This window comes from Gopherus evgoodei, chromosome 8 (assembly GCF_007399415.2).
Source record: "Gopherus evgoodei ecotype Sinaloan lineage chromosome 8, rGopEvg1_v1.p, whole genome shotgun sequence".
NCBI lineage: Eukaryota > Metazoa > Chordata > Testudines > Testudinidae > Gopherus > Gopherus evgoodei.
Genome location: NC_044329.1, coordinates 18,045,195 through 18,057,734, shown reverse-complemented (window position 1 = coordinate 18,057,734; position 12,540 = coordinate 18,045,195). Strand labels below are relative to the sequence as shown.

At 42.8% G+C, this 12,540-nt stretch overlaps 1 protein-coding gene across 1 annotated transcript in view; it reads right to left on the bottom strand.

Moving 5' to 3' along the window:
- SH3RF2 (SH3 domain containing ring finger 2) overlaps window positions 1–12,540 on the bottom strand; it is a 74,955-nt gene that overhangs the window by 30,895 nt on the left and 31,520 nt on the right. The window contains exons 2-4 of the mRNA XM_030573956.1: window positions 9,847–10,116; window positions 7,065–7,160; window positions 3,628–3,954 (exon numbers count right to left, since the gene is read on the bottom strand). Of these exons, the coding sequence (XP_030429816.1) occupies window positions 3,628–3,954; window positions 7,065–7,160; window positions 9,847–10,116 (693 nt within the window). The remainder of the gene's footprint in view (window positions 1–3,627; window positions 3,955–7,064; window positions 7,161–9,846; window positions 10,117–12,540) is intronic.

Below are 12,540 nucleotides of genomic sequence, written 5' to 3'. Positions count from 1 at the left end.
GAAGCTCCAGGAACCCGAGCCCCACGAGAGTTTTCCGGGGCCCCTGGAGCGAGTGAAGGAAAACTCTGTGGGGCCTGGGGCAAATTGCCCCTCTTGCCCCGCCCCCGGGCGGCCCTGGTGGCATCATGTGTAACCAAGAGACAACCCAAGCCTTACTAAGTTGTGTTTAGATTGATAGGCTAAGATAATCTTTCAGAGGGCATCACGTTTATTGCTAGCAAAGTCTGAGGGCTTGTCTACATCAGAAAGTTGCAGCGCTGGTGAGGGAGTTACAGCGCTGCAACTTAGGAGGTGTACACATCTGCAGGGCACCACCAGCGCTGCAACTCCCTGTTTGCAGCGCTGGCTGTACTCCCGTTTTGTCTCGGGTGTAGAGGATCCAGCGCTGGTGATCCAGCGCTGGTAATCAAGTATAGACACTTACCAGCGCTTTTCTTGACCTCCGTGGAATAAGCAGGTATCCCAGCATCACCGAGGAAGCCTCTGGTAATCAAACTGGTCTCCTTCCCCAGCTTGCTCTCGCGTTCCCCGAACCCCGAGCAAGCAGGTCTCCTTCCCTGCGGTTTGCTGTGTGGTTCCGGGAACGCGAGAGCAAACCGCGGCGAAGCTGGTCTCCTTTCCCGGTTTGCTCTCGCGTTCCCAGAACCCCCGAGCAAGCAGGTCTCCTTCCCTGCGGTTTGCAGGGTGGTTCGGGGAACGCGAGAGCAAACCGCGGCGAAGCTGGTCTCCTTTCCCGGTTTGCTCTCTCGTTCCCGAACCCCCGAGCAAGCAGGTCTCCTTCCCTGCGGTTTGCAGGGTGGTTCGGGGAACGCGAGAGCAAACCGCGGCGAAGCTGGTCTCACCCCCCTTGAAGCCGCCCAACAGCGCTGCAGTGTGGCCACATCTAACACCACTTGCAGCGCTGGTTGCTGTAAGTGTGGCCACTCTGCAGCGCTGGCCCTATACAGCTGTACTAATACAGCTGTAACAACCAGCGCTGCAAAATTTTAGATGTAGACATGGCCTGAGTTCATTACTCTAGTACCACCTCACTTAACTTCCTGGAAGGTGCTTTTTACTATATCACAAGAGCAGGTTAACCTGTGGCCTGATCCCCTGCCTACTGAAGTCAGTGTCAAAACTCCCATTTAATTCAGAGTTGCAGTATTTGGCCTTCAATGATGACAGGTTTCCTTTTTAGCTGGTAAATTACAGCATTTCTTGCTTTCTCCAGCTTATATACTGAAAGAGGGTATCTTAGGGCTTCTCTACACAGCAAGTCAGTGTGTGGCAAGCCAAGGTATGAATCTATAATGCACACTAGCCTGTAGTACACTAACTGGCTATCTAGACATCGCTACTGCACATAAAAGTTCCACTATGCGTTTTGATGTATTCCTGTTTCAAACTCCTGATTCAAACAGGAGTATATCAAAGGTGAGTTTGTCAAAGCACACTACAGAACCTTTAGGGTGCAGTTGCAGTGTCCACATGGTGAGTTAGTGTGCTGTAGAGTCACACTCCGGTTTGCTGTGCACTAACATACCAGGCAGACAAGCCCTTAGACAGCGTATTTAAGTAGGGTATTTATAAAAACAACCAACCTCCACATCCCCATTGATTTGTGGTCAAATTCAAGTTTGGAAAACCATATTTTTCTTAGTTAAATTCAACTGTGTATAGTATTCCTAAATTAGAGCCAATCCTCTCATGTGTTGAGCACCCTCAGCTTCCATTGATTACAGTGGGAGATGAGTTGGTTCATTTCCATGGTGGGTAAAGAGATACCCCTATACAGATTGTGGATTTTTATGGCTGAAAATTGCTACATGAGGTCATTCTCACAGTCTGTGACTTCCATAATGGAAATAGCCATTACAGCTTCTGCAATCTACCAGATAAAATTGATCTGGTAACTTTTCAAGGCAGGCAGGCATGCTGCAACACCTATTTTTCCTTGCCAGCATTTTGGGGTTGAGTTAGTAGGGAGAGGGCAGGATGTTGTAACATGACTGAATAGAGTGTTTTTTAGTTTTTGTGGACAAGTCTTGTAAGTGGAAAATTTGCCTTTAGGAGAAGCTATTGCATTAAAATATTGTATTGCACATTTTAGAGTATGTGTATACAGGGACAAAATATCTGTGGCCTGGGTCAGCTGACTTGGGCTTGTGGGGCTCAGGTTGCAGGGCTAAAAATCATTGTGTAGGTATTCTCAGGCTCGGGCTGGAACCTGAGCTCTGGGACTCTCCCCCCTCACAGGGTCTCAAAGCTTGGGCTGCAGCCTGAGTGTCTACATAGCACTTTTTCAGCCCCGGAGCCTAAGCCATATGACCCCGAGTCAGCTGACCCACGCCAGCCGTGAGTTTTTTACCCCTGTGTAGACATAACCCTGGATGTCAGGAGTTTCCTAGAACTCTGGAAAGATGACAGATATTTAAATAAATAAATACATTAAAAAAACCCCCAAGGTTTTTACATACATTTGACATTCAAGCAAAGAGACAAGAGAGAAGCCCGTTAAAACAACTGCCATCTAAAGTATCCCTAAGGAATCGCAGCTTTTTCATTAACTTAGCTGGACTTTCAACTTCCTGTGAGGAAGGATCTGACTTTGCAGGTCCTTCCTCACAGGGGCTAACCTCACACTGAACTCATGAGGGGAGAAATCCTGGCCTCATTGAAGTCAATGGCAAAACTTCCAATGACGTCAATGGAGCCTGGGAGTTCAGGCAGCACAGGGAGTGCAGAAAACAGGCTCTTAAATGGGTCATCAGCAACACTTATGCAAACATGTACCAATATTTACAATCTGAGGCTGTGTGTGTGGCTAGAAACATCAGTGAGGTGGCACCTCTGAACTTGGCCCATCAGTGTTTTTAATTTTACCTTCTATTTTGTTGATATTGTTTGTTTCTGTCTGTTTGGACTATACCTTCACATAAAGCAAACCCATAGTTTTGTGTGTGTGTGTGTGTGTGTGTGTGTGTGTGTGTGTGTGTGTGTGTGTGTGTGTGTGCGCGCGCACACCCCCACATGCATGTTTATGTGGTACACATTTCTCTGGAAATAAACTGAGGATCAGTGAATTGCCCAAGGAGTGCACGTTCCATGTCAGACTTTCCAAACTGGAAAGTCTTTAATTTTTTTAAGAAAACCCTCTTTCTTCTCAGTCTCCACCTCCGCAGTTTACCAAAACAATGTAGTCATTCTGATAATTTAATCTCTCCTTTTATGAGTCACATTGGCATGTGTGACTCAAGAGCTTTCCATTTCCAAAGGAGGGAAGAAGTCCCAGACTTCATGGATGACATATTGTCTTGTAGGCGTCTCTAGCACTGGCATTCCATCTCCCCTCCCTCCCGTTTTTTTAACATGCAATCCTTAAAGGGAGTCTTTTACCTTTATCATCTTACAGTCTTATTTACAGAAAGCTGCACTAAGCTATGGAAAAGAGTTTAAACCATTGTAGATATAAAAATGTTTAAAAGCCTCAAAGAGCTGTTTAATTCTAATGTGAGTTTTGGCTTTTCAAGTTGCTATCTTCACAGTGAAAAATGTTTCCACCTAGAATTTACTTTTCAGCCTATTGTTTGCAGAGCAAACAATGTGTGTGCTCAACAATCAGCAACATGAATGGTTTTCATTTACCTGGACAGGGGTGCCATATGGGAATTCTACTTTCTCACTGCTCTGGGTTGCCACAGTCGGATTACTGGAGCTGATGAGCACTGGAGAGCTGATTTCCAGTGTCTGCCGCTCTGTGGGTAAGTGGACCATCCTGTTGAGTGAATTCAAGGCGCTTGTGATAGAGAATGGTCTCAGGCTCTTCCTCCTAGATTCTGATACTTTGCGGAAGTTTGGTGACTCTGTGCCTTTCGCTCTGGGAGAGGCTGTCCTTAAGGGTGATGAATATTTAAATGGGGAGGATCGATGGCTTTTCTTTGTCTGTAGGAGTTGTCTTGCAGTCATGTTTGGCTGGGATAGAAAGAAGAGAAGTTTTATGGCACCATCTCAAAAGCTAAGCTTTGCATAGACCCCAAACCCAGTGTGCATAGACCCACAGTTTATCCACATCTTAACAAGGAGCATAGCCGAGTTTGGGCTTCAGATGACATTATGGTTAATCTTCGCAATTGAGTGGCTCATCTTTGTTATATTTTCAGTGACAAATCCCAGAGGAATAATTACTAACATAAAGCTGACCACCAAATTAAAATGGATCGGAAGAAGTCTGTCACCAAGACACCATCTGATTAAGCTTGGATGTCTGGTTCTCTCTCTCCAGTTGGAGTCTCACAGAAAAGGCTGGCTTCCATGGAAATGAACAAGAATGCATCTCAGCTGGTTTCTTCCACTCAGCTCCAGTACACAGTATGATAAATGGAACTCCAAATTACAACGGACTAATAGGCACATTCTCCTTAATTGCTTTGTGTTGACAAGATTGGGTGCATTTCACAGCAGGGGGTCAAGTCTCTCCAACTGATATGAAGGCCTTCACACGGAGAAGTCCTCACTGAAGTTATCTTTATGAGCTGTGTTGTCTCCATTCAATTAGATCAGTGGTTCCCAAACTTGTTCCGCCACTTGTGCGGGGAAAGCCCCTGGCGGGCCAGGCCGGGTTGCTTACCTGCTGCGTCCTCAGGTTTGGCCAATCGCGGCTCCCAGTGGCCGCTGTTCGCTGCTCCAGGCCAATGGGAGCTGCTAGAAGTGGCAGCCAATATGTCCCTTGGCCCACGCCACTTCCAGCGCTCCCATTGGCCTGGAGCAGCGAACTGTGGCCACTGGGAGCCGTGATTGGCCAGACCCGCAGACGCGCAGGTAAACAACCTGGCCTGGCCTGCCAGAGGCTTTCCCCGCACAAGCAGCGGAACAAGTTTGAGAACCCCTGGTTTAGACCAAAACATTCACAGCTTGATCCTGTTCCCATTGAAAGAAGTGGGATTTTTACCACTGATTTTGAGGGGAGCAGAGTCAGACCCTCGGTTTGCATAGAGATTAAGGGCACATCTACATGTACTGTGCTGCAGCAGTGCCGCTGCACTGGTGAAGACATTCCATGCCGATGGGAGAGAGCTCTCTCGTTGGCATAATAAAATCACCTCCGTGAACAGCAGAAGCTATGTCGGCAGGAGAAGCTCTCCCACCGACATAGCCCTGTCCACGCCAGCACTTATGTCAGTGTAACTTACGTCACTCAGGGGGTGGTTTATTCACACCCCTGAGCAATGTAAGTTCTGCCACCATAAACTAGTGTAGAAATAGCCTGCATTTCAACAGGGTTTCTTAGAAACTGCTGATTATCTCAATATTAATAGCAAAGGGCATGCGGTGGCAATGTTTCTTACCACAATGGCTGCCAAAGAAATTAATCTTGATTTACTGCTGACATTAAAGAATTGCAAATCTTTGAGATTCTCGCCCACTCATTTGAAGCAGTATCCCTAATGCCTAGGATGAAAAATAATCAGTCTAGCATGGAACAGGTAATTGCCCCTACAGTATCATCATTTAAGAGCATAGGTTGTTTTTATATTCCCTCCTCCTCAATCCTAAACACACATTCTTAAAACAAGGTTTTAAACAGGTACTGTGTGTGCGCTACACATATATTAGACTCCTCTCCAAATACTTACAGAAATAAGTGTGATGTATAATATTGTAATTTCTGTAAGTAATTAGAGAGGAGTCTAAAACCAAAACCATTTATCTGAATTCCCCTAACACTAGGTGTGTGGTTAAAGTGGAACACAGATCTGATCATTGTCTGTAAAGCCAAAGCCAAAAGAAGTCCGTTATCTCCCAAAGTAGCCCCAGGTTTGTCCTTCCCATAATAATGTCTAATTCCCCAGTGGCATAATTAATTTATTCCAGCTAATGCCAGATTAAGTAAGTAATTACCCGAGTCAAAATTATTTCATGAAATGAAGAGACATTTTACAAAAATATATTAGAACTTCAAGTAATATTTTTACTAGTGTCTGTCTATAAAGTAATTGTGGAATAAGTAGCAAATGTTTTCTGTAATTAATTTAATAATATCTCCATTTGTGTCTATTTTGATTTGTTTGTGTGCCATTTACAATTTATAGCCCAAGCTAAGCTTAGGGAGATCATTAATGACCAATTCAGTATTAAACAAAAAATGTTGTGGCTAGGGAAAGACTAGATGGCCAAGGAGATTGATGATGCAATAAATCTCTCAAAATCTCTGCTTCGAATTTGGAGCAGGTTGGTAGTGATGTAAGGCTGTTACTATCTGATAGATGTTTTGTGCTTTATGGAAAATCAGTTGGTTGATCTCATTACAGTTCCTAGTGGAACTGTATTAATACAGCTGATCAAAAAAGGCAAGTCTAGTTTGTCAAAAAATGAGCAAGGAATGAAAATTTTCCATGACATTTTTTGGATTTATTTTTTTTTGCCAAATATATGTTTGAAATAAAATTTTGAAAACCATTTGAAACATGTCATTTTGATGGGGAAAAACAACCCTATTTCATTTTTCCCCACTGGAAATGATGAGTAGGGGGGTAGTGAATGTGAAAGAAAATGTTGTTCCTCCCCCCAATAAATAACACAAAACTAAATGGAACTTGGATGAATAATTTTGAGAATTTTCACTTTTACAATTTTTTGATCAAAAAATGATTTTTTTCCCCATGAAAATGTTCAGTTTGGTTGAAAGGGTCCCCCCCAATTAAAACAGATTTTCAATGTAAATTTTGCAACTATTTCTAATTATTAACATCACAAAACCCATCATGTCACCTTCACCCTTATTCATAGCGTCAGCAAAATGCCAAGGACTGAATAGGCCATGAAGACTGAATTACCCCTTCGTTGGTAGTTTTGGTCCCTCCAGTTAGGAGGTGAGATACATTGACAGGGCAGTGTTTGAGAATATCTCCTTAGCTTCCAGGTACCATTCTTCACTTAAATGAGATGTAACAGAAACTAGAGAATAACCTCCAGAATCATGGACTACATGAGGAGCATCATTCAGTATGGTGGGAGTGAATACATGTCGACTGCTTACTGTAGTAATGGATCGAATACGTGTTTTTTCAATGTGCTTCACTTACCTCCACAAACAGGATGGGGAAGATCCCTATTTTATCACCTAACTTGCCCTCTGCCCAGTTCTCATCAACTCGGCTAATCACTGTGATGATATCACCCTGAAATGCAGAAGTATATTGTTACCAGTCTTCCTATCTGGAATAGGCAGATAATAGGTGTAAAGATGGGTTTGACCCATAATTGTTGCAAAGCAAAATCATTAAGCAGCCTCAGAGGTATGCCCACTGTAGAGAACACAGGTCTTCAGCAAAGCTCTTTGGCACATGCTTAGCCTTAAGCACATGTTTGTCTATCTCTATTCAGCTCTATGCTTATCATGCATTTAACTTAACTTTAAATGCCTTGCTAAGTCAAGATCGTGAAACAAAAAATAATGGAAAATGCATGAAAAGCAAGTGAGCTTATGACTTTTTAAAAGATTTCCTTCATGTGGAAATTCTTCTTTAATTACTACGCATGAATAAAATAAGGAAAATAGCATTCAGATATGTACCAAAATAAACCATTACAAGTTTCCAGGCAATTGGCACTGTACTGCCAAGAAACTTATGAAAATCAATATTTCAAGAGTTGAAATACCCTAATATTATTGGACCTGCAGTACTTATAATACTCTGGAGCAAAAGTAGTTTTGTATCGACTGGTAGCTAAAAGTCCTTTGGAAAGATCCGTTTTCTGTGCAACCCAGCAGAAATGAAATTCTATTCATTTTTAATATATTTGTATTTGATCTTTTTAAAATACCTGCAGGGAGAAAAAGTCCAAAAATGCATGGGACCAAACTCACGTTTTTCTTTTCTTTGATTGAATTTGAAGTTTTAGAGTAAAATTTGATTGATTCTCAAATTCCAATTGAGAGCAGAATGATCTTGGCCTAATTCCCCTCTGACCTGCATCACTGCATCTATTCAAAGTGGGTAGATGAGGATTCCATTAAAGTTTGGTAGAACTTTGCTTTCCTTTTGAGCAGGTGTAAATGACTCCACAAGATGAAGGAGAGGGGATAATCAGGCCCCCTTTCCAGGTGTTTCTTTTAATAATAATAATACATTGCACTTTGATAGCACTTGTCATCTGGACTGTGACTTAAATCACTGCATGAACATCCAGGGCTAGATTGTGATTCGCTCTGCATGAGTGCACAGAACTTCTCCTTTCTTGCATCACCCATAAGGGTGCGTGTCACAACTGCAGTGCCTGGGTTCTGCTGACTACTATCACCCACTGGGGTGCAAATAACCTCAAGATGGGAATAGAGCAGCAGAGAGGAAGGTATGCAGGGTTTGCCGAGCTTTGAATCCTCTTGCTGCGGTTGGGTGCACAGAGGGAGCTTCATAGACCTCGTGCAGCCTGATGTGTGATACTAAAGGGAATCACTGCAGCAGCTGGTACCCTTCAGTGAGAACGTAGAGTGGGAGCTGTGTGACTAACATTGCAAGGGACGGGGATGTGAGTGAGTGTGTTGTCCCCTCCTCGAAGAAGCAGCTGCCTGTTTTATATGTACGGTAATGCTCCCTGTGCTAACTGAGCTGTAGGCGTGGAAATGGAGCGCTGTCTCCAAATGCAAATAAATAGAATGAGTAAGCAGTGAAACAAAGACAAATAAAGCCAAAAAATAAAACAAAACCAGATGGCATGAAAGAGAGGAAAGCATCTGCAGTTAAAAAATATTGTTGGCTCCCCATGTCCCCGGTGTTATTGTTAGCAATATTAGAAACCACACTTTAAATAACAATGCAAAGTGAGCAGCAGCAGATGCCTCAGTGAAACTTACTTTCTCTTCTCTTTCTGCCTCAACCCAGTTTGAGATAAGAGCTGGTTTTTGGATATTTGAACTTTCTTTCACTCACCCAGCCCTATCCATCAAGCTTCTTAACTTTGTCTTTGAGCCACTCTAGAGAACTGCTTGTTTTTGTCACTGATTAGCAACAGCACTAGGGGCTGAGTTGCCAACTGAAAGGAAAAACAGGTGACTTTTCTGTTAGGACATCAGAGCCCGTAGGCGTTGGTTTCTTAGCTAGATTCAATATGCTTCACCTAATTTTGACATACTAGAAAGTGTTGACATTGCTGTGAAGCACAGTTACCTTGAAAAATGTTTCCTCTAAAAAGAATAAATGCAAGTCCTGTAATTTCAGTAGAATACTGTGACAGATGGCAAATGTCTGTAGAACCATGCAGGTGTTGCTTCACTAATGTATATTCCTAAAGGTGTGGTTGTATATGTTGATGGTGCATAGATGACCTCTGGCCCCTGACTATTAAGTCATTCTCCTTTTATTATATAACTAAGCATCTTTCAAGGCAAACCCTCCCATAGTTTAGGGAGTAATGCAGCTAATCAGTTATTAGCTAATTGACTAAAGGAGCATTGTTGGGAAGTTAAAGCAAAGGACCGAATATCAGGCTTCTGGGTTCTGTTTCCACCTCTGTCAAATTTCCATTCATTTTCTAAATATCAGTGTGTGTCCTTGGGGAAGTCACTTAGGTGGGACTTTCAACCATTGACTTCAATGCTTGGTTAGGGTTGAGTTAACACCGAGGACTTCTGAAAACCCCACCCTCAACCTGTCCATCTTGGTTTATCTATGTGTAAAATGGGGATGATACTTACCCCAATGAGTGCTGGGAAGTGTAATTCTTGTTTGTATAGAGCTTTGAGATCTTTAGGTGAAAGGTGCTATAGACCTGCAAGGTTCTATGGTGCTGACAACAGGACCCAGGGTTGAGAAACTACCCAGCTGTTAAAATACCTGCCTCTGACTTGCGGAAAGGCAACCTTACCTTATGAAATGTCAGGCAGTCCTTATTTTCATTTTTATCTCTCTCTCTCAGATCAAAGTTGTAAAGTGCTCTGCACAAGGGTGGTGGCAGTGGAAGTTGTTTGATAACCTGCACTGAGCTGGTTGGGAAAACGCCACTGACCCCATTGATCTCTCCCAGGTACCATTTTTCATCCAGCTGTTGGTGCAATATGATGATGTCCCCTTTATTGAACCTCAGTTCACCAGGGTTTTGTCCTCTGTAGCTGTACAGGGCTCTGGCCCGGGGAACCTGCAGGATTAGAAACAAACATTAGCTTTTACTCATGACCTGCTGACACAAAGTTCTGGGCTAAGCTAACATGACTTCTCACATTTGCATCCTTAATTGATGTCATTTTCTAGTGAAGACAAGCCCCAAAGGAGAACTCCTGACTGACACCAGTGCAGCTAACACATCAGGTTCAATATTTAGGAATTTGATGAAATGAGCAATTGCTTTCTTTGTACTGTCCTCCTTGTGGGGCTTAATTGTCTCCCGTGAGTTTGTGATCCTCTCACAATGTTTTCATATTAATAAACCCACATCATTTGACTTTTTATTAGTTAGATTTTTATTCAGTATCCTATGCGCTATGATTTAACTGTTGGCTTTAGATTATATTTTACCTGCTCAGCATTTCAGAAGGGGGCACTTTATTAATAATAATTATTAATATTATTATTGTTTCTTAACTGTTCAATCTGGGTAGGAGGGAGACATGTACTGAAATCAGAAGAGATGAGGGAACCTTCCCTCATTGTTCCCTACAACAGTCTCCTAAGTAAAACTAGAGTTCACTTAAAATATCCACTTTACTGACCTGAATCATATTTTATCCACTCCAAAAATCCAATTTAATACACAGTGCAATGGATTGTTTGGATGGCTGAATCAAACCCAGAGCCATCACTGGCCTCGTTGCCCTGAGCCTGGGAGCTACAGTTTGAAAGCAACCTTGCAGATTTTTTCCTGGAAGAAGATGAGTACAGATAAGCCAAAGGCTGCTTCTTGCTATGCAGCAGTTCCAGGTGTGCAGCGCTTGGTGTGACAAGCACAGGGAACAAACATCTGCATCAGCTCAGAAAATGAGGTGAGGGGGCTTGTGTTCCAGGCTGGTGAAAATGCTTTGGGTGAGCAGCTTTATTAGATAGTGTACTGTCCTACTACACGCCACACAATACAGGTGGACTTTGGGTTTCACTTATATTTACTGTAATTTGTACCGTATGCTTCTGGTTGAAGTGCAAAATGAACTAAAAAATTGGAAGTGCAGTAAGGGTTTAGGCTTGTAATCTACCCACAAAGTAACCCTGTGTGAGGGCCAGCTGACTGAAGTACTGTATAGGATCTCTGAATAAGGGTGAATTTCATTCCAGGTGCCTGAGTGTTGTAAAAAGTTGTATTACCTACAATAAAGAGCGCTGCCAATAGACCTCTGCAATCTCTAAGCACAGAGGGAAGAGTGACATTAGAAGCAGCTGCTTTATTGAATGTCCTTGTTTTGGCTTGCTAAACATTATTTATTTAATAATACTATTTTAATATAGCGTCTTGGTGCTATTTCATACAGCAGTTGCCATGCTGTATCAGACTAATAGTCAGTCTAATCTTCTGTCCAATTTTCAATGGTGGCTGAAACCAAATGCTTTAGAGGTACATGAAAAAACCCTTATGCTGCACAATTTTGCAATAGCATGCCTGTGGGAGAGGTTTCTTTCTAACCTGAGCCAGTTAGTTGTTGGTTTTATGCTGTGAAGAAGAAGGGTGGATATAGCTGATAATGTTTATCCTAGCTAGTGTAACTGCAGATGTTATTCTTCTTACGCTTATAAATTATTAGTCCTTTCGGGAATCATACAGTATTGCTTGCCTCAGTAATATCTTGCAGCAGTGGGTTCCACAGGCTATGCATCTTATAAAATAGGTTTCCTTTAATACATTTTCATTTGCAGTTATGCAGTTCCTAGTGGAATATGCTCAAGTGCCTTCACTGCAATTCTTACGCTTCTTGAAATAACGGCAGCTCCATTCTCTGTGGAAGTATATAGATCACTCACTCTGAACTGGAGAGAGAGTTCTAGGGGTATCCTGATTTCCCCCAATGCAAAGATTGAAAAAGTACACCTCTACCCCGATACAACGCAGCCCGATATAACATGAGTTTGGTTATAATGCGGTAACGCAGTACTCCGAGGGGACAGGGCTGCGCACTTTGGCGGATCAAAGCAAGTTTGATATAATGTGGTTTCACCTATAACACGGTAAGATTTTTTGGCTCCCGAGGACAGCGTTATATTGGGGTAGAGGTGTATAAGTAAAAAATATCCCACAGATCCCTTGTGGGTTACAGAGACAACATACCACCGTGGCCCAGAGTGCTGAAGCCAAGGTCTAAAGACCAGAAAAAAAATTAGAGATGAGATTTTTTGAAGTTTTTCTTGGGGGCCAGGGAGAGGGACTCCCAGAATAGCCAATAGCCCAATAGGATAGGTGAGAGCCTGGTTCAAGTCCCTTCTCTGCCTGGTTCAGCAGAGGGACTGGAACTTCAGTGTCCCACATTTCAGAAGAGTGCCCTGGCTGTTGGCTGTTCTGAGGTGGGTCTCCTGTTAGATCTGTTCCACTTTGTATAAATAATTAAATAGTCACTGAGCAAGAGAGAGAAAGAGACTCTAT